The sequence below is a fragment of the Protomyctophum parallelum genome (assembly GCF_964188405.1).
Source record: "Protomyctophum parallelum genome assembly, chromosome: 17".
In the NCBI taxonomy this organism is placed as follows: Eukaryota; Metazoa; Chordata; class Actinopteri; order Myctophiformes; family Myctophidae; genus Protomyctophum; species Protomyctophum parallelum.
The window spans coordinates 5,989,650-6,011,427 of NC_139719.1; the positions used below are offsets into that span (position 1 = coordinate 5,989,650).

General features: G+C 41.1%; 2 protein-coding genes across 5 annotated transcripts in view; one reads left to right on the forward strand and one right to left on the reverse strand.

Annotated features, from left to right (window-relative positions):
- Nucleotides 1–3,216, reverse strand: part of LOC310874920 (leucine-rich glioma-inactivated protein 1-like) — a 429,872-nt gene extending 426,656 nt beyond the window's left edge. For 2 of the 3 annotated variants that reach the window (XR_014570595.1, XM_083787843.1), the window contains exons 1-2: nucleotides 2,588–3,176; nucleotides 2,240–2,311 (exon numbers count right to left, since the gene is read on the reverse strand). Coding sequence is in view for 2 of the 3 variants with exons in the window: in XM_083787843.1 (XP_083643969.1) it covers nucleotides 2,240–2,311; nucleotides 2,588–2,799 (284 nt within the window). In the remaining variant the exon portion in view is untranslated. Of the gene's footprint in view, nucleotides 1–2,239; nucleotides 2,312–2,587 lie in introns of all 3 variants that reach the window. The other variant, XM_083787844.1, reaches the window with a different exon arrangement.
- Nucleotides 3,217–4,338: 1,122 nt separating this feature from the next.
- LOC310874427 (protein FRA10AC1-like) lies at nucleotides 4,339–19,616 on the forward strand. 2 transcript variants are annotated; one of them, XM_083787235.1, is made up of 14 exons: nucleotides 4,339–4,401; nucleotides 5,966–6,042; nucleotides 6,276–6,368; nucleotides 6,755–6,800; nucleotides 6,998–7,074; nucleotides 7,372–7,455; nucleotides 7,851–7,935; nucleotides 8,112–8,157; nucleotides 14,685–14,798; nucleotides 15,697–15,739; nucleotides 15,820–15,941; nucleotides 16,140–16,190; nucleotides 17,700–17,784; nucleotides 18,115–19,616. In XM_083787235.1, exons 1-14 carry the CDS (start codon nucleotides 4,384–4,386, stop codon nucleotides 18,155–18,157), a joined length of 984 nt encoding a protein of 327 aa, XP_083643361.1. In that variant the 5' UTR covers nucleotides 4,339–4,383; the 3' UTR covers nucleotides 18,158–19,616. The 2 variants fall into 2 exon arrangements, with proteins under 2 accessions (XP_083643361.1, XP_083643362.1); XM_083787236.1 differs by having other exon boundaries at nucleotides 8,112–8,151.
- The last annotated feature ends 2,162 nt before the right edge of the window (nucleotides 19,617–21,778 follow it).

The following is a 21,778-nucleotide window of genomic DNA, read 5'->3' on the forward strand; positions in this document are numbered from 1 at the left end:
AAACAGGTGCTCTGATTTGCCGGCAGTAAGTGACATCACTTACTGCAAATCCCATATATGTCAATGGGATTTGCCAGCAGATGTCACTGTTTCACTGTGTTGCCTGTTTTCATTGTAGCTCAAAAGGCCCAAAGAACCCCAAAGAAAACTTCAGACCACAGAAAATCCACTGAATGTTCAAAGTTCAGGTTTTTTGGGTGTAATTGAGGTCATAAAACCTAAAAGAAAAAAGAAAAATAAATGAAAATTAATGTCATAAAACCTTTAATCACTGCTCCCGGCATGTCTGTTTTCCAAAACTAACAAAAGGACGCTTTAATAAAACACAGCATCTGTGTCATTTTAGATGCGTTGGCTATTCAAAATGAGCAGATCTACAGGTTCACAGTCACACAGTGTAGTGACAGTTTGAAAAATGTTTGAAATGTTTGAGAAACCTTGAAAGTGTGAAACTACTGATTTAGAAGGTATTTGTATAGAATCGGCCTCAAGTCTTAAAGGACCTATAACATAAAATTCAACTTTTTCAATTTATTTTGTGTTTTTGGGGCTCCCATATGTGTTTTCTCTCCCCACAAATAACCAATTTTGAACAATCAGGCTTTCATATCATATAGGTGCTTTAATGGAAATTGCTCTCAGGAACAGCTCAACTGATTTTGGTCTCATCGTGATGTCATCAATGTCACCCTACTTTGTATATTTCCTCCTTCTTCAGTCTTCAGTTTCAAATTTGCATTTCCACTTTGTTTACAATGTCCACCATTGTTGATTTTCCAAGCTGGCATGGAATGGAAACGAATCTGTTTTTTTCTAGCATCAGTATTATAATGACTCAAATATTAAATATTCTGCATATCACCACCACCTCAGGACATTGTGGTATTGCAGCTAAAACTGCTTTCAAAGTCCAGAAAGAATTGACAAGGCCTGGTTATATCAGAGTGGTGATTGAGGCTCAAACCATTAGAAATAACTTTGATGGACATAGACAATATGATATTAAATATTAAAAGCCGTTTTAAAATGCATGTTATATTTGCGCTTTAATGAACATGCATGATCTTTATCACCAGTGCCCTGCTTTGCATTCACAATTGGAGGCCGTTATATATAGGTTGTTGTATAATTACATCTACAGCATAGTACCAACTGCGGAACAGATCTACTGATGAATCAATATGCGAGTCATTTGGGACTTCTGTTGCTCATGGACACCTGGACATTAGATACACAAGGACAAATAAATTGTGAGCTCATTCTGGAGCGTGTGCTGGACTGCAGCCAAGAGAAATGTTTTGTTGAGATGATGCATTGTTTAATTATGATGTGATGTCATGGCCATTAATCCTGATAAATACCTATCACAGGTAAACAGTTACGCTTTTAAACCGTTGCTATGTGCACTTACAATAATACATTACTCAATACTGCATACATATCCTCTAGTCCAAAATCTGTAATTGTAATAAAGTCAAACAATTGGCATGGAATGTCGATGTTCCATAAATGTCTCGGCTCCATCTCTCTCTCTCTTGTTCTGTTTGCCTTTTGAAGTACACGCACACACACACACACACACACACACACACACACACACACACACACACACACACACACACACACACACACACACACACACACACACACACACACACACACACACACACACACACACACACAGATCTCTCTCTCTCTCTCTCTCTCTCTCTCCTGCTGCTACTCTATTGCATAATCCTGACACCATTACAGATAATCCCCTTTAAATCAGCATATCAAGTGCACAGTCTATTTTAATGTCCTCTGCATGGAACACCTGCTTTGTTCTTTGTTAATAGGCCTACTGACTGCACTGGTCTGGAACCTTTATTATTTACTATCTTGAAAGTTGGTTATCATTGGACAAGCAGATCAGAATAAGTTATGTATTGTTCTCATTTATTATTTGATTAACATTTACACTTGGAATAAATTGTGTTGTTTGCCCTAATTTTAAAGGTAACTTAGCTTCTGCACCCCACAATGAATTTGTAACAGGCTATTACAAATCCACATATCAACAAAAATGTGTGATAGTGTAAGAATGATTCAACCCTTTTTAACTGGTATAGACAGCATTCGCAGCAAGCATATATAGTGCACTATGCACACATCGGTCATCATCTCATCATTGACTTGGAGACAGACACAAAGGAGCCAATGATGATCTGATCAATAAATGGACATGTCTGTCACTCACAGAAGCTGTAGAGCAGGGGTATGAACGAAGCTCCCTGCTGCGATTTCACTGAATCCAGACTTGACAAAAGATCTGAAAAGAATAGGGAAACACATTATGAATAGCACAACAACGTACATCCACTGGTATTTTTATATAGGCCTATTGTAACAAAACTGCATTTTTTTTTTAAAGATGTATTTATTGATAATGCAGATATTTACAACAATGAATTACAGAATCATGATTTCTTTTTTCTTTTTTTAAACAAGACAAGACATTGAAGGTATAGGTTTAATTGTAGTATAGGCTACTTCGCAATTAAATGCATGATTCGATCCTGTCTTTGTTGGGAGTCGGACTACTTACAGTGAGATGACATCGGAAGGGAAAGTGTGGGGAACAGATCTGACGTTCTCACACAGGGCATTATCTTTAGTGCACGTGCATGCAGTGGGACATCTGGGCTGTTTCAGTCTTCTGCCCTCTACCAAAACCAAGCTGCAGACAGCGGCGACCCACACCAACATAGTCCATCCTTTAAATGATCTGTCAGACTCCGTGCAGTGCCGGTATCCCATTATTTCTGTCCGTCCGTTCCAGTAATATTCCTCCTACATATGAACTTCTTCTCGGTCAAATTCCCAAGGTGTCCCGACCCGCAATGCCAGGAAATATCGGGTGTCTTCTCTTCTTTAGCCTGTTTATTAGGCTATAAAGAGGCAGTGGATTTGTATTGTGGTCTGATGTAGGCTTGGGTCTATGCTTCTTGCGTCTCAATAGGAAGGCACCCGTCCAATGAATTCGTTCCGCTATGCTCGGGATTATAAATGCAGGACAGAGAGAATGCAAAAAAACATGAAAGATTGCATTTAAAAAAAAATCTCTTATCCTTATAGACCTATTGTTGAAAAGTGCTGATTCGAAGGAAATGTTACTTACGACGGTCTATTTGTTATTGCTGTTGTCTTTTCAGGTTTTGGTACAAAGAAGTTGTCTATAAATTAGGCAACCATGCAGAAAGAAAGAAAACAAAAAAAAAACGTGGACACTCATGAACGAGAGAAGATGAGAGAGAGAGAGAGAGAGAGAGAGAGAGAGGAGGGGTAGGTGCGCTTTTTTGAGCTTTTATTCATGTGCGCTCCGCTCCAGAAGCATGAATGGCTGCTAATGTGAAGCCGTTATTCATGAGGGTCCGTCTGCTAAAAGCACCTGCTTCATTCAAACGCTGCTCGCTGACCACGGCATGCCGCATAATAATGATCTTGATTTGATCATAATCTTTCTAACAATTTCCTGTATAGGCTAGAGACTATACTATAGTCAATTTGGTTGGCATGCTTTCATCTACCCATCTACCCAATATTTATAGACATTAGGCTAATGCATTTTGCGCTGGTGTTGTAAAGCTGCTATTAATTATTATTATTTTCTTTCTTTCTTTCTTTCCAGTCCCACTCATTCCAGTGCATGCATGTGTATTTGTTGAGTTCAGTGGGGTGTCTCTGTAACACTGGACTTCTGTTCCAAAATAACTGTGGCCTGCAAGTTTCATCCCTGCCATATTGTAAAGAATTCAGCTACAGTGTTCAAAAAGTACAACAGGAGCATTGTTCAACCAAACTGCCTAAGAATTCTGTCAGCAGCCTGTTGACAGGATGTAGTAGGGTCACTGCTGATTGCTTCCAAGTTCCAGCTGGGTGTAATTATAATGAAGGTGTTTTTATAGGCAGCCTATATGGTGGAACAATTCAAAAGGATTGCACATGGACATTTCCTAAAGCTATAGCCTACTCCTACACCAAATGGAAACACTTATGTTTAACGCTGTGGTAAATTCAATTAAAAACGAATGAGTAAATTAGTAGCCTATAAATGAATACATAAAAAAAAAAAAAACACAACTTTTCAAAGCGAAATATACGAGACCCTGCTTTAGTTAAAAAGAACATTTTGTATGCATAGAGTTGTTTTTATCATGTGTAAAATGACATTCCAGATGTCGCAAAATAATCTAGTAGGCGGAGTGTATTATACAGACTTGGTACTGCATCATCACACTGCGACTGCCTGCCTGCCTCTGACCTGTTGACGTAAACATCTTGCGACTTCTTGCGTTTTGTAAACAATGCAACACAAGGGTGGCAGCGTGCAGAAGATACATTATGGATAATCTTGTAAAGGTAAGAGGAATTTAATACTCCGTTTGATCGATACAGGAAATAGGATCGTTATGTTTAATTGATAGTGAGATCATTTCAAAACCTTTTTAGCTGGACCCTCTTGTAAACAAGTAGTGTAGTGCTTGGTGTCGTCCGATCACAGTTAACAGTTTTTGTATTGAGTTGTGCTTGAAATGTACTGTAATTCTGCAAACTGTTAATAAAATACTTCGATCAAAATGCACTGATATAGCCATGGCAAATGACGCTCGTACATGTTTCAGGGCTAGCACTGATACAGTTTGGTTCAAATCCTAAAAGGCTAATAATTATTTGGACAGTTCTGATAATCAAACATCGATCCATCCATACATATTCTACCACCAGCTAAAGTTAAAGCCGATCTGCTCCATGAAGAAACGGAAGGTGTTGGCTTGCTGACGTACCTTTTACTGATACTGTAAAGTACTGCGTTTTCCCATTTTTTACTTTATTATTTAACTGCATTTATGATTACTTCCTTTTTTTTGCATAGTGTACCTCTGGTCCATAGCCCTATTGATCTTGCTGCAAGCCAAAGCAGCAAGAGCATTAGGGACCAGAGCTAATAGAAGTGTATATTTGTACAGTGTCTTTACATGTTCTGATGAGTTGAAAATGGAGGACGCTGATGTAAACAAGTCAAGTACTTATTCTGGTTTTATCCTCGTAGCAGTTTTTGTACAAGCTGTACTTTCATTTGAACTACAAGGCAGGCATCAGTGTTCAAATGCCCTAATAGAGACTCCCCTAATAGTTGACTTTATGTTGTAAAGCTCTCTCATTGTCTATTTTCCTGCAAGATGTGTTTTGTCTATGAAAACCTGACAAATATCCCCTAGGCAGGCAGTACCAACTACCAAGTCGGTAATACCGCCCATGACCACAATTTTCATTTAAAAACAAAAACGTGTGTGTGTGTGTGTGTGTGTGTGTGTGTGTGTGTGTGTGTGCGCGCATATATCTTTCCTTTGCATTGTATTTCCTATGTATGCTGACGGAGACCTTTCATAATGGCTGACCTTTCATGTCACCTCCTCCTCTCCTCACATCAGATGATGACTTTGTTAAAACTGCAGTCCAGAATTTAGTTTTGACTAATCAAATGTTATAGCTATCATATTTGCATTGAGCGACAGTGGTCTCCCTAGTCTACCTTTTTGACCGTGTTTCGGTTACGATGCATATTACTGGTTGACAAGTACTACTGCCTGGGGAGCTCATAAGCACATCATACCCCCCAGCCAACTGAGGGATTCACAGAAGTATGGGAGACTGGTTCAAATCCCTGGTAGAACATTAAACTCATTGTTATGTGTGAACTCTGTTAGATGCTACATAACAGCAACTGCATGAAACAGGATTCACACCATTGGTTGAGTGTCAGTAAGCTAAAGCCACATTCAGAACCTCTAGTAAGAGAAATCGAATTAATAAAACCAACACACCTGCATTAGTCATGTATATAGGCTATTTGGTTTTTTTTCCATGAATGTGAGTGTGCTTCACTGCTTTTGTTTGCTTTTTATGACACTTATTTCCTCAGGTGCATGGAGGCGGAGGATATGACTCAGATTTCAGTGAGGAAGAGGAAGGGGAATCCTCTCAGAGAGGCATTAAAAGGTAAAAGTCCATTAGTTCTATTATTAACTTCAAGACCTCCATAAAGAGCTGGCTGAATAGCAGCTGGACCTAATTATAAGCATCAGTTAGGGAGTGTTTTTTAGTAGTACATTTAAAATTGCATGAACATATTTATTATTGATTTGATTGTCTATGTTCTTTTCTTGTCTTCCGACAAGCTCAAGGATACTTTGATGTGCGAAGCCAGATTTTATTTGTTCCTTTGTTGACAGGAAACGTGAGGATGAAATTCTACAGAAACCTTTCAAGAAAGGAAGACACTCCAAGGTGGCTCACAGGAGTTTCCACTCCAGTGAAGTGGACAGGTAAGTAATCATTAACATTAAGATTGATTATTTTCATATATAATTTATAATAAGGCTTAACGCTCGCCTAACTTTTGTAAAATGGTGATTTCTATTTACGGTCACATTGTGACTATGCTTCTTGCGCCTCAATAGGAAGGCACCAGTCCAATAAATTTGTTATGACAATGTTGCCATTATAGAGAATTTAACATTATTTCTCATACTGACAACTTGTGGTTGAAACAATTTAAAATTAATTATATTAGTATCATTGAAATAGTGGTGAGTGGCTCACCTAGTAGAAGTAGAGCGTATACCATATCAAGGTCCAAGGCCCAAAACATTCAAAAATAAATCATGCTGAATGACAATTTGACGTATTAGATTTTCTTGTAATTTTACAGAGAAGAAGCCAGGAACAGAAGAGCCCATCTGATATCATTGAATGCTGTATCCTTCTTGTGATTTACATCAACTAAACTGTTTTAGTATTTTTTTAAGTTTTACTACCCTGTTGTGATTGTGAAGGTCTTGAATAAATTGGAGGCATACATTAGTGGCCACATGGCACAGGGAATCAAGTTTATGTATATACTGTAGACGTGAATATGCAAAGTAATAGCCTCTCCTTAACCTGATATCTGCAGTTTGAACGACACAAGAAGTTTGTCGGTGACTACATTCTGTATTATGGTGGGGAGACAGCTGATTTTAAACGGTCCACGTAAGTACTAGTATCCTCATGAACTTAAAACAAGGCAAAGTCTAATTATGATGTGGGCTCCCTGTCGAATTTGTATCTATCATACTAAGTTAGTAAGTTACCATGTGTGCCGTTTGTGAACAGTGACACTGTATAAAAATTGCATTCATTGCACGGTTCAAAACCTGCCTCTTGTCTTTCAAATATATAACACAGTGTCAACCATTACTTTACCCAATCTCAAAATACATGCATGGAATCTGGATTCAAGGCTTAACGTGGCATGTTGTTCTGCTTTTTAAAATCTCTTCCTCGCAGAGAAAAAGACAAAACCGATCTGGACGTGGTGCGGGAGAACCACCGCTTCCTGTGGAGAGATGAGGACGAGGACGAGATGACATGGTAATTTCCACCTTGAAAGAGAGTCCAGTCACACTGTGCTCAGGAATGTGTGTTTCACAGATGCAAAAACATAACTAGTAGTAACTATGAATTTGGACAGTTATTCATTTTAAAAACAAACAAATCTAAAATTCCATAAATACGCAACGCGTTGTGGACTTCTGCTATTTTCACTAGTGTGGCGTCCCAGCAAAAGTCAAATCTCTCTTTTTATTTGGGTCTCGACCTGAAAAGTTATTTTAAATTAACAGTTTCTCTGGTTTATTCTCACCTTAGCACTTAGCAGCTATGCAAATAATGCTTAAGCAACATGTCTAAGACATAATGTAATTTGAATTTACATGGCCATTTATAGTGCTATGCTAACTCTTTCCACTTGTATTATTATGTGCTAGGGAGAAGGACTTGGCCAAGAAGTATTATGACAAGCTGTTTAAAGAATACTGCATAGCTGACCTCAGTAGATACAAGGATAACAAGGTATGATGGATCATGGATGGATCATGTATCTGTCTGTTCAAGGAATGTTCTCTTTTGAAGTAAAAATGTATAAATGAATCCATACATGCATGGGAATACTGCAATATCATATAGATGACATCATTAATACTAGAAAGCAGCTTATTGTAGGTCATTGTTTATTTTCTATCCAACAGTTTGGCTTTCGATGGCGAATTGAGAATGAAGTCGTTTCTGGTAAAGGTAAGTGTTATAACACAACCCCATATAGAAGCCACTCAAAATAGTTATAAAATTCCTCAAAAGCAAGCGTTGCACTGTTTTGCCACCAGATGGCGACAAAGATCAAGCTTCAACATACACGATCTCAGGATGGGATTTCTTAATCTTATAAATATACTACCAGCAGCGAAACCCCTGCAACATAGGAGCTACTGATAAAGATGATTTATATTTATATTTTATTACACAAACTGGAGGTAGTTGTGCTGTTGACTTTGATAATTAACACTGTCATTACATTACATTCCACGTCATTACATTCCACGTGTATAGCAACTTTTAATAACAAAATAAATCCACCACAAACGCCCCTTTCAGTGTCTTAAAATAAATAGATTGCACAATGAAGGTTGGGGGGAGGGCAGTGTGTTATTGATATTTCTGTAGTTGGCTGTGGATCATAGGACATGTCATGTTGGTACAGTTATATAATACTAGCCATTGTCTGATAAGTTCAATTACTAATAGCATTGACCTGCCGTACCATGGCCTTTCTCACAATATGAGAATATTTAGCACTGGCAAATACCACAAATTCAGTGAGACGGGAACACATGCAAAAACAAGTCTCAACCTAACATTCTGCTGCTCTAACAACCCTTCAAGCTTCAGGATTGAGTGTATACAATTTTCCACTCCATCATAAATTTACTTTTAGTCTTCAGTAGGTTATAGGCCAAAGTTAACTGGCCATTCCTATGTCGGCTGGTCCAGCTGTCAGAAGGAATGTGCTTCTGTTTGAAATTCCCCACTATGTAATTACATACTTTACGTCTTTTGAGAAGAAAACAGTATTTAAAGGCTAGTTAGCGCTAACACACGGTCTACTGTACCTAGCTGTCTCACACGTGGATTAAAATTTGTCAACCTCTGATGTGTTCCCTAATTAGTAGAAGGCCATGTTAAGCCAACTTTCTAACATCTGAGAGAACAGGTCTATTTCTGTCCTAGCTTTTGTCAAATGTGAAGTGAGGGGCGCTCCCAATCACAATTTGCGTCCACACTTTTGTCTTCAATGTTTGTGTTTACACAAACACTCAAAGCTGGACATAAAAAGGGGGCTTAAAAAGGGGGAAAAAAGCTGACAACCATGAAAGAGTACTGAGCAAGGTGGCTGGTGTCGATAATCACACAGCCACCTGCCTGTCGGGATGTCCCTACTGATCTCATGACCTGTGTCTGGTGGCATTAGGGAACTATATTGACGTAGGCCATCCTGTCCTCTATTAACGGGTCAATAAGGCAGTCACCTCCACCCGACAATGCTCCACCTGCAGCACGTCATGTCACGTCACGTCAACCCTCACCTGTCCGTTTATATGAGATACAGGCATAGGGTTTTATTACTTGCGCAAGCAGAGCGCGCAAGTAATGTGATCGGCCTGGTCCATTTGTCGTGACAGCCGTTCCGCCATTTCAGGACCCCCCCAGAAAAACATCAAATCTGTGCCCGTATTGCTGGACCAATGACGGAATGTCACGGTTTTTGGACCAGGCCGATCACAGAATACCGCTAATCAACTTACAACTACACACTTTATACAGTATAGAGTATAGAGTATATATGTATACATATATAGTATATGCCTATATACTATATATATACTATATATATTTCTTACGTCATCATTTAGCTCTAAATGATGACGTAAGAAATATGGTCATTTCGTCATCATTGGTCCAGCAATACGGGCACAGATTTGATGTTTTTCTGGGGGGGTCCTGAAATGGCGGAACGGCTGTCACGGTTTTTGGACCAGGCCGATCACAGAATACCGCTAATCAACTTACAACTACACACTTTATACAGTATAGAGTATAGAGTATAGAGTATATATGTATACATATATAGTATATGCCTATATACTATATATATACTATATATATTTCTTACGTCATCATTTAGAGCTAGTCATACGTATACTATATACATAATCAATAAAAAATAATTTACCAAATTGTGCCTGATCTGCTGGGACCAGAGTACGTGGTGTGTATGTAAGAAATATGGTCATTTCGTCATCATTGGTCCAGCAATCCGGGCACAGATTTGATGTATGACTAGCTCTAAATGATACACACCACGTACTCTGGTCCCAGCAGATCAGGCACAATTTGGTACATGCGCGCTCTGCTTGCGCACTAGTTGGCCATTTATGGCCTACTAGTGTGCAACAAGCAAGTATGCACTCGACAGAGTGCAGTTCTAGTTTGCATTGTATTTGTAATCCCCATAGGGGGATTTTAGATCGCCTCATATAATACCGCTTGACTCATATGGATATGAAGAATCAACTGACTGAGAGAAAACGCTATTGTTACTGCTACTGAATTAGTTACATTTTTGCTAGAAAACAGACTATCATATATGAGGGACTGACGGTCGCAAACGATACAGAGACACCTCCCTGACAATAATGCTGAGACAGCTTGTTTATTTTTGGACGCTTATATGAAACGACTTTAAGATGACCCCATGTTATTCTCCATAGAGGAATTACTTCCGTGAACCAGGGGAATCGAGGGGACGAGCGAGTGACGTCAGGACTTCGGCGCTCTATTAGTTTGACAATAAATCATAGTAAAAAAAGGAAAATAATCATTGTGAGAGCTCTATTCAGAAATAGGTGTCATTATGTGGCACTTCAGTGACAAATTAATGTGATTTGACATAATGGACTTTTGAAGTTGGAAATTGATAAACTTGTTGCTTTCCTTGGTCAAGGTCAGTTTAAACCCACACTGCACTTGGCAATTAGCAAGTGCAGTGCAATTATTCTTTTTTATTTCAAGTCCTGTGGAGAATGGGGTGATGCTTAAAAGGAGCTTTGAACAAGGCCTAAGGGCTGCTTCAGTTACAATTGCATGTTATTCATTTTTAACTTTTAACTGAAGTATGGACTAAACAGCTGACTCAGGATCAATCTTTATTGTCGCATCACATTACAAGTAAGGTGGGTGAAAACATTGGTTGTGCAGGCTCATGATGCAGTTAAAAAGGATAGAGAGAGGAGCATAAAGTGCATAATATGACAATTGTGAAAACAGTTCACATGGGTGAATGTACAGTATGTACGAGTATAAATAAGAGTCCCTAAAACAAGAATCAGTTCAGTCTGTGCATCAGACTTAGCTCTTGTTCAGCAGTCGAATTGCTGAGACTTGGTGGTTCTGCTCCTGATACTCCTGTAACGCTTGCCTGGCCGTGGGTGTGGCAGCGGGTTGAACAGGCTGTGGGGCTGGGGTGGTGAATGTCCTGATGATACTTGTCGCCTTAGTCACGCAGATTTTCTCATTGTCCTGGAGGGGGGGGGGGGAGCTCCCCTCCCACGATGCGCTGCACTGTTCGCACCACTCTCTGCAGTGATCTGCGTTCCGCAGTGGTGCAGTTTTCCAAACCACGCGGTGGTGCCGCTTGTCAGAACACTGTATGCCGGTGCTGCTGTAGAACGCTCTGAGGATGCGGGGGGCTCACTCTGAACTTCTTCAAGCGGTGGAGGCAATAGAGTCTCTGTTGGGCTTTTTTCACCACTTTTTGGTGTGTGGGGCCCACTTCAGGTCCTTAGAGATATGTATCCTCAAGAATTTAAAGTCACAGACCTGTTCCACTGCAACGCCGTCGATGTAGATAGGTGCGTGCTCACTCTTCTGCTTCCTAAAATCCACGACCAGCTCTTTGGTCTTACTGACGTTGAGATCGAGGTTGTCTTCCTAAGACCACTGTCAGTGTGCCAACCTCAACTCTGTAGGCCGTCTCATCATCTCATCATCATTTTCGATGAGGCCCATCACTGTAGTATCATCTGCATGCTTTGCGTCTAGTCTGGTGGGAATGATGGTGTTAAAAGCAGAGCTATAATCTACAAACAGCATTCGGACACATCTGCGGGTGAGTGCAGAGTGCAGAGCCAGGGCAACTGCATCATCGGTGGATCGGTTCTGACGATATGCAAATTGCCATGGGTTCAATGTGGCCGGCAGCAAAGAGCAAATATAGTCTCTCACCAGTCTTTCGAAACATTTGATCACAAGCGGAGTGAGGGCCACCGGTCTCCAGTCATTCAGGCACGCCACCTTGGAGTGTTTGGGTACGACGGTACCACAATGGATGACTTGAAGCCAGACGGGACCACAGCCTGGGAGAGGGAGAGGTTATACGTTTGTAAACACTCCTGCTAGCTGGGCTTCAGCACGCGGCATGGGATGCCGTCGGGTCCAACGGCCTTGCAGGTATTCACCCGCTGGAAGGCTCTGCACACATCAGCCTCCGTGATGGTTAAAGGGCAGGTCTTCTGCAGGTAGTGGGAGGTTGTGGCTCAATTCCAATGCGCACACACACACGCACTCACACGGCGATCCTGCGGTCAGTTCACTGTGCTCCTGGAAAGCTGCATGTACCCTTGTGACAACATCTGTGGTTTGTGGAAAAAATGTCATTGGCACTGAAACACTTGTGTGCTCTTCATATAATTGGTCCTCACTAATGCTTATAATATGGTACCATTTTGTGTCTCATAGGAGGGCTGTGGACAGTTCGGAAACCCGCCTACCAGTGACATCATCGATGGGGAATCCAAGCTAATAGAAACTGGAAAGTGAGAATGCTATAATGGTAGCCATTGTTCTCAGGATAATCAAAATAAAGCATTTGGAACCTTGTTTGAAGAAAAAAAAACGCTGCCTAGCGATGATGTCACTGGTAGATGGGTTTCTGAAGTGTTCACGGACAAAAAAAGGGTACCATTTCCTCATGAGCATTAGTGAGGACCAATGTTATGAAGGTGGGTTGAAAATAGTTGATGTCGTGTCCTTTTACTATTACACCCTCAGTGTCACATTCACATGGACTTTCCTCATCATCCTTGACAGATCTGTTTATTTACACTGTATATGATGTCAGTCAGCCAGAACGCCAACGTCACCACAGAGCCCTAATCTACAGTAATACGGCACATTGAAGAACGTCTCCTTCTACCGCCGTTTGTCCCAAGTCACACTAAGCACTAAGCGGCCAGGACAGCAACCATTACAACATCTTTCTGACGTCGATCACATACTTCACAGTCCCACCCGTAAAAAGGACGTTCTCCTCCTGACGCACTCGCTCACTCCGTCACTATTCGGAAGATCCCCGCGGGCCAGATCAATGCCATCATAAGCCCCTCTGGGCTTAAGGCAAGCCTCAAGGCAGGCTGAGCCGCCAGGGTAGGACAGAGGACACCATGAGAGGGAGAGACGGGGAGGAGGCAATGTAAAGGCAGTCTGTGGGACACATGCTCAAAAGACAATTCATAATAGTGATAATGAGGCAACACAAGAAGTCAAGAGTTATGGAGGATTTTACTCGAGTAGGAGAAAAGACTTACATGACCTGGCATGTATGGAATCCCAGTCTGACTCCCAGAGATACCCAGATATAGCTCACTCCCACACAACCAACCCCCCAACATATAGCCTCAAGACATTCACCAAATGGGACAGTGACACCATAAAACAACCAGCACCAAACAGCACTCGGACTGTAACTTGAGAGAGGAGATACTATTACGGAGTATTATTAAATGTTTATATCTTAATTTCCACGACAGCGGTATGGGTCAGACTCGGAGATGAATGGGAGAAGGAGGAAGGGCATGTTAGTAGGCCTATCAGAAGTATTACATAATTGCCTAATTGCAATTATTTGACATAATCACAATTATTTTTGCATAATCATCAATGAAAAATGTTCAGATATTTTACAGAAAATAGAATAGCAGATCTACACGCCTACAACACATCACCTTGTGACATGTAAGCTAAAGCTTGCAGATTTAAGTGATATTATTAAATATGTCAGTAATTTCTTTGTGCAATTAAATTAATTGTCATCTGCCCTGTGCAATTTGTGATTATGAAGACATTTAAATTGCATTCTGTGCCAAAAAATGTAATTGTGACGGCTCTAAGGGAAGAGGAGACGAGAGGGGAAGGAGGACAGAACAGGGGGATGTGCAATAAGAGGTGATGTGAACCAGGAGAGAAGGAGTAATGGTAAAGGTGGAGCAGATGGTGGTGGACCAGGGTCTGTCAGGCCACCCTGGAGTTTGGCTGGATTGAGGTATTTTCACTGCGTCGTTTTCAGTTGAGTTATAAGATTTACTGAAGTGGTTCCCAACCTTTTCTGGATCCCGGCCCACTTGAAAATCTGGCCCACCCAAAATGACCCCACAAGTTGGGAATCGCTGATTTAATGTGATTTATTTCTCCCTCAACCCACATTCCCTTTGGCTTGTTTTAAGTCTTTCGTTATGCAGCACCGATGTTTTCATACATTCCTCCTTACGAGTACAGCAAAGGGAAATGTCAACTGATAAAAAATAACACTATCAAAATACACAAGTTGTGTACATTTAGTCTCTTGTGAGATCACTAAGCAGCAAATATCAATAATATTGAATCAAATGTGTCTAAGGAGTGTGTGCGTGCACTCTCTCATGGACTTGCAGGTCAGTTCCAGTGTGGCAACAAGCGATGTGAGAAGCCGGAAGGTCTAAAGAGCTGGGAGGTGAACTTTGCCTACGTGGAGCAGGGTGAGAAGAGGAACGCTTTGGTCAAACTCAGTAAGTCACGTGACATAGTCTCCTTTAACCACATGGACCCTAGCTTCCCTATGCTGGGCATGAAATGAACATTCAGCCAAAATACTGCAGAAGATCTGCAACTTCACAATAGGATGAATTGGCTATTTTCAGCCAAGAGATTTGGTGTAGAGAGAAAAAGTAGGGGGTCAGCTATATGACCCCAGTCAAAATATACAATTATATAGTTTAAGTGGCTATTGCCTGTTTAGCAAGCCATGTACACTTTACATTGCTACCGACAATTTTCCAAAACAACAAACGTTCAAGAGATAAATAAACCATCATTCTTCTCCTGCTTGTCCTTACCATGAAGAAATAAGTCATAAGTCAATAGGTGGAAACCAATAGCTTCCTGGAAGGTAGGAAAAAGTTGAAATTTGAAAAGTATGGTATACTTGGTAAGTTATGTTAAGTATACAAGTATGTTTACCTTACTGTAGTCTAAACATGCGGTAACACCAGTGTACTGTAGTCATGTTCAGCTTGCCTGTCTAAGCCTCAGACCATAATAATCTTCCTTTGGGTATCATACCTCAGATAATCCTCTTAGAATGATTAACCATAAGTGGTTATTGTAATACCCGTCAACCAGGAAACTACCAGGCCGTTTTAATGAGCTAGGATGATAGGCGAGGCCCAGACAAGTTCATCATCATCTCATCTATGCAAGACAGTAAGACACATGGAGAGACTTAATGCGCGCACGCACACACACACACACACGACGGCTGCAAGTACACACATGCATCGTACGACTGCTTTGATCTCTAATTAGGCACCGCTTACCGATTTTCTTTTTTTCATGATTGAGGCCTTGCAAGAGCGTAGATCTGACGTCATGATTGTTGATATTGATGAACAACATTGTGTTTTGTAGGACTGTGCCCTGAATGCTCCTTCAAACTAAACTATCACCACAAGTAAGTGTGTGCACTTGTCATCATGTACAATGCCATTAGAATTTTGGAATGGACGATTCATTGATGATATATATCTTTAGGAGGAAGGAAGTGAAAGCAAAGAAGAAGACACTAAAGCAATCAGAGGAGAATCAGGAACCACCACAAAAGAAGAAAAAGAAGACCTCCAAGAAACACAAAAACAAACACAGACGACACAGAGGTAAAACATCACACACCATCCTCTCCTCTCCTAAATAGCTCTATTCTAATGACTCCAATTGACTCCATGTAAATATGAGTTCAGAGGTTATTGGCAACAGTGTGTCCTTGACTCCTTACATGTGAAGGTAATGAGTGACGTTTTCCTGTATAGTAAATACAGTACAGTGTTTATATTATCTCCTCCCTCTCTGCTCAGATCAAACCACCTCCTCCAGCAGTTCAGAGGAATCGCACCACTCGGACAAAGGTAGCTTTGATAAACACACACACACACACACACACACACACACACCTCTCTTTGGGTTGGCTCTGTGCCGTGACCACTACTGACGGGAGACTCTTTGGTGGAGCCTTGTGAGGTTAAAGTTAGGTTTAGGCATAGTTTTTGTGAGGTCTTATAATATAAGCCTGCCCTACTAGTAGTAGCCGGCGCCGTAAAACAAGTGTCCCAACGGTCCCATCAGCACCCATCGAAACCATAGACTGTAAAGAAATATGGACAAAGCGTTCCCCGGGTCTAACATGGACGTAAAATGAAGCCTGTTATTCCTGCACTGTAAGTCGCCATCTTTCTAGATCCGTTTGGGCCCAGCTGGCCATTGGCTGGCTCCGTTTGGGCCCAGCTGGCCATTGGCTGCCCAGACAACGAGGCGGGACTTCCCCCCTTCTTCTCCGTTGGTTTTTATTTTGACTCGAGTGGGTGGGGACTCCCGATCATAGACTGTAACGGTAGCCACGCCCTTCAGAACATACGCGACTTTATGGTCATTTATTTTATAAATGGGAGCATAATTTTCCAAAAAGAATATTATGACATTAGAAATGAGACTTTAAACTAGTGACTGGAAGCAGAAAGTATTCATGACCATGTTTATTAAGGTAATACAGTCTAGGTGAAGTTGGGCCCAAATACATGGACTTCTATGGGGCTATGGGTTTTTTTGGGCCCAATGACAGCACCACAACAGGCCATTATATGAACTTTCAGGAGTTTCAGGCTTCACAAAATATCTGTCTGACTGCCCCCCTGATCGAAACCTAGGCTCTGCAAAAAGAGACTCCCACTGACGGACGACCGTAAAGATGACTCTAAACACGACCTATTCATGATTGGCTACCTCCTAGCAAACTTACTAGCGACCTAGTCTTGATTGGCTGCCTCCTAGCAACCTTACTAGCGACCTAGTCGCCTAAGACAATGGGAGTCTGAACAGCATAAAAACCCATACTCTGAACACTGCAACGCAGAGCGAGTGGCAACAGCAAGCTAATGTTATGAGCTAACTGGAGCTACAGGAAAGCTATAACAAAACACAGTGAGTGAACCAACAAAAGAACGATGGAAACGAACGAAAACGGGCGCTACAAGAGCTTAGACTGAGTCATTTTCTTGTTTTTCTTTCTGCATCCCCACCCCTTCTGAGTCTGACCAGTATGAAATGAAAAATGCCTTTGTCCCCTATGCTCCAATGTGCTTGAGGGTTAACATAAACACACAATAAGCATGAGGGCCACATTCCAGGGTCAGAGGTATAAGTCACAAGGCATACGTAAACATGGCTTTGACCTGAGGCTATGAGTTAACCATCCATTAGACCCCCAAAAAAACACTCAAACATGTACTTGTGCACACTCAGCTATTCAAGAAGAAAAACATTGTTGCCACATTTTGCCTCGTCAACGGGCTCATTTATTTGGATTTGGGGATGCTGTCCACGGTAGAGTGATTGACAACTTTCTACATCTCCCCCATTAGACGGCAAATCTGGCGCTGAGGCAGAGGGCCAATCGGAAGCGGATCACTGGCGAGGACCCGCCCCCGCGGTGGAAGAGAAGTCGAGGTGAGACGACTCACCCCTAACCACAACATTCCTATTTTGAGCATGTCATTATAGGCAACATTTTTTTCCAAATTCCAAAAATATATATCAATATATCAAGATCTGTTTTTGAATTCCAGCTATTTTCGAACATACAACAAAGCGTATAGGGGGCTTAAGTAGTTACTTTTGAGGGATAAAGGTCCTGCCGTGCTTCCATTTGAACAATGGACGCAGGCTGGTGGCTCAGCGCATCGCCCGTATAAAATGTTATGTTCTGGATCCAAATGCAGCTCTTCTGTAATTTACTAGCACACATAACTCACCATATTGTTTTTCTTATCTGTTCAGGGAGGAGGAGTTCGATGAATACTTTGAAGACATGTTCCTTTGAGTCACCTCGTATCTGCTGCACCAGCGAGCCTTGTCTTCCTGCAGCATTGTTGCTTTTTCTGTTTGTTATTAGATGTCCAAACCAATGTCCAGAGCGCATTATCCTTTTGGATATTAATCCATTTTTATTGAACATCTTCATGCAAGTTGGCATCAGCAGGCAGTTCAAATCCATCGTATATGAATCGCTCAAATAAACAAATACATTGAAGCTGACAGCAACACAGGGCATGACTCATCGTGCATGGTGTTGCTGTGTGTGGCCTTTCCCCCATTGCACACCTGGCCGCAATCATCCCTTTCCAGGTATATAAATTAGTATCCACCCATCACCTGTGGTGATTACCCTGCAACAGGGGTGCCAAAAAGGTAGATCGTGATCTAACAGTAGATCACAAAGGGTGTGCAGGTAGACCACATGACATGCCCCTAAACAAATATGAATTCATATATAAAAGAATCATCTGCAAAATTGGCATCTGCCATTTGAATTAAGGTGAGATTGATTGATATAAAAAAAGGGGCATGTCAGCTCAAACCCACAAATGCAATACTTTGTTTTGTGAGTGTTGGGCACTCACAAAACTAGTCGTGTGTGCAACCCTGGCCTGAAATGTCTATCAAAGCCACACCCATACAGCATGAATAAACAAAACAAAATAACAGACATTTTATTTTGGCTCCAACACTGTGTGTGTGTGTGTGTGTGTGTTTGTTTGTGTGTGTGTGTGTGTGTGTGTGTGTGTGTGTGTGTGTTTGTTTGTGTGTGTGTGTGTGTGTGCGCGCGCCATGTATGTACTGTAGGTGTATCTACATAAGGTAGAAGGGGTGTGTGTGTGGAATACGAGACTGCTCGCCCCTTTACCAACTCGCCCCGCAACTATTTTTTAATGTAGTTAACAGTTAATTTAGTATTTCCCTCCCTCTCTGAAATCTGAAATGATCTTGTATACAGATTTATTTGATTGCATAGTAGTCGATCTCTATACTCTGTAACATTTAGAAAGAACAACATGTCACAGAGACGGTGACTGCTTAATCTAGGACCTTCTAGCAGTTTATTTTGTTTTATTAATCACATTTCTTCCATGTAGCCCATGTTTTGTAATGGCATCATCATGCTATTATGCCCGTGGATATACAGAGGGAACTTAAGAGTGATAAATTAATGTGATAATACCTTTTAACTTAAATGTATCTATTAAATAGACTGACCTGATCCATTCAGAAGAATGTGATGACTTTGCTTCAGTGTTTGATTTTTAATTTCTAAAACAGGCATTTGTCATCTTAATCTGCCTCCTTGTAGTGGTAAAAGACATTGGGATTAGGTTGCTGTCATACATTTTTTTTTGTTCCTTTCCTTATGATTATATAATTGAAACTGCAATTTGTGGGAGCTTGTATATGAAAATAATTTCACCCACCATTTTTATAACTTTCTTTGGTAAAACCTGTGATGTGACAATAAACTTGAAGTTGTGTAACATCACTAATTACGTAAATCAGTATTGATGCGGATGTCTCCCACTCTCCCTTCCTTTTAATCACCTTAACAATACTAATTGAGTTAGAACCTAACTCAATTAGTTCCCTGGACATAATAGAGGTATGGACAGCACTAGCATGAGGTGATTGGAGCTGTGCCCTGGCCACTGACTTTGGCCAGCAGCCATGAAAGTGCGTGCATAGTTGGATTACAGTCCCGGGGCAGGTCTATTTCTCTCGCTTGCTCTCTTCCTTTCTCTCTTCCTCCCTTCTGGCTCTCCCTTCCTTTTCTCTCTCTCTCTCTCTCTAGCGTAAAACAGGGCTGCATTTTCAGAACATAAAGCATTAAAGATCTCCCAAAACAGTTACTTTAGTAAATCCCCCAAAAGGAACTACATGAGTTCAACTCATTGTTTCATTTGAGGCGCCGAAAGAAGTACTGATCTGATGGAAGATATTTCCACTGTAAATCTGAAATGTAACATCCTCTTTTCATCCGTAAGGGTCCATTTGGTTACATTTTGTATACTCTCAGTTAATGAAGTAATGAACACAATTTTTCAGTCTACAATGTCCAGTCTACATACAGCATGCACTGTGCATGTTGCGTGCAGGTCATGGGCTGCTGAGGGCCAGACACCCTCACTGCACTGACCAGGGATCAGAACCAATCCTCTTTTACTCATCCCGCTTTACAGCCTCTTAGACCCAGTGCACGGAATATGACACGGTTAGATGCATCACCCACAGGCATGCCTCAAGGTCCCTGAAGTTCATTCACTCTGCCTCCGCTGCACAGTAGAATCATTTAACTCTGAGGCGGTTGAATATTTTGTGATTTTATGTTGGTGTATTTGCCACTGTACCGTACATGTTTGTGCAGTGTTCATGCGTGTGCATGTGCATGGTGTATCAAATGTTACTAGTTAGACACCCATGAGAGAACTTCCCTGTGTCTTCATTTAGTTTATTAGTTTAGTCATTACATGTCATACCACATACATTACATAAATAAGAGGTCATTTCATATGAAGCCAAATAATATGTGTCTATTATTATTTAAGCTGCTTCAAATATAAATCCATCACCAACCGACCCAGAAGAAAGATCTTTTGTTTCCCAGTTCTGACCCTGGTTTCAGCCCCACACAGGTGTTTGTTCAGCCTCCAGTGAGCAAAAAGGTTCCTCCCCTATAGGGGACAGTTCTGAGAAAGGAGTCTCTGGGTATAGTGACACTGATGGGATTAGACTCGACCGTGCTTTGAAGAAAGGACGTTGCATAAGACAAAGCAGGAAGTCTTGTGTCTCTTTCCTGAGTAAAACGCTCACCCTGAGAGGGATGTTCCTAAAATAGTCTCAGGAATCACAGGCGGAGGCGGGCCAGTACCTAGATTGTTGTGTGGTACGAACGAAGATTGCCATTGAAAAATACTGTTCAGAACTCATTAACAAAGTCCATTTTCGGAGGATTGGGTCACATGTGTGTGTGTGTGTGTGTGTGTGTGTGTGTGTTTGTGTGTTTCAGCTGACCGTTCAATGGCTTATCCATCCTCAAACAAACTGTAATCAAACAAAGAAAGCAAGAACTTTGGTCTGTATCGTGCCACAGGATATGATGGCATAAGGTTTCGCTGCCACAAAGCAAATACTCAGAGATGTCAACCCTCACACAGATATGATAAGGCTTTGGTCGCCCGTCCTGATCTTCTCTGTAAGAAGGGTATTTAAAGTGTAAAGCTGTGTGTGGATCACACAGACAGTCTGGCTCACAATCAATCTCCAATCCCATTCAATCTTATTAGAGAACGTGTAGCTGTACTTTGTCTGACCGGCAGCGAGACCTGTCTCCTCACAGCAAGCCATTTTCTTTGGTTTACATTTCAGTAGCTTTGCATTTCACGCAGAAAGTTGAAATGCATACATAATCTACATTGTACAATTGTGATGAGATAAAACTGCAGGAAAGTCACTCAAGCACTTGACTTTCTTCTGATTATTACATAATTGAGGTTTGTTCTAAACATTGGTACCGTATATACATGTTGAAATTGTTACTGTACATCAGCTGTAAACAGCCGTTTAGTGATGCTCACAATAAATACATCAATAAATACACAGACTGTTAATCTGTGAC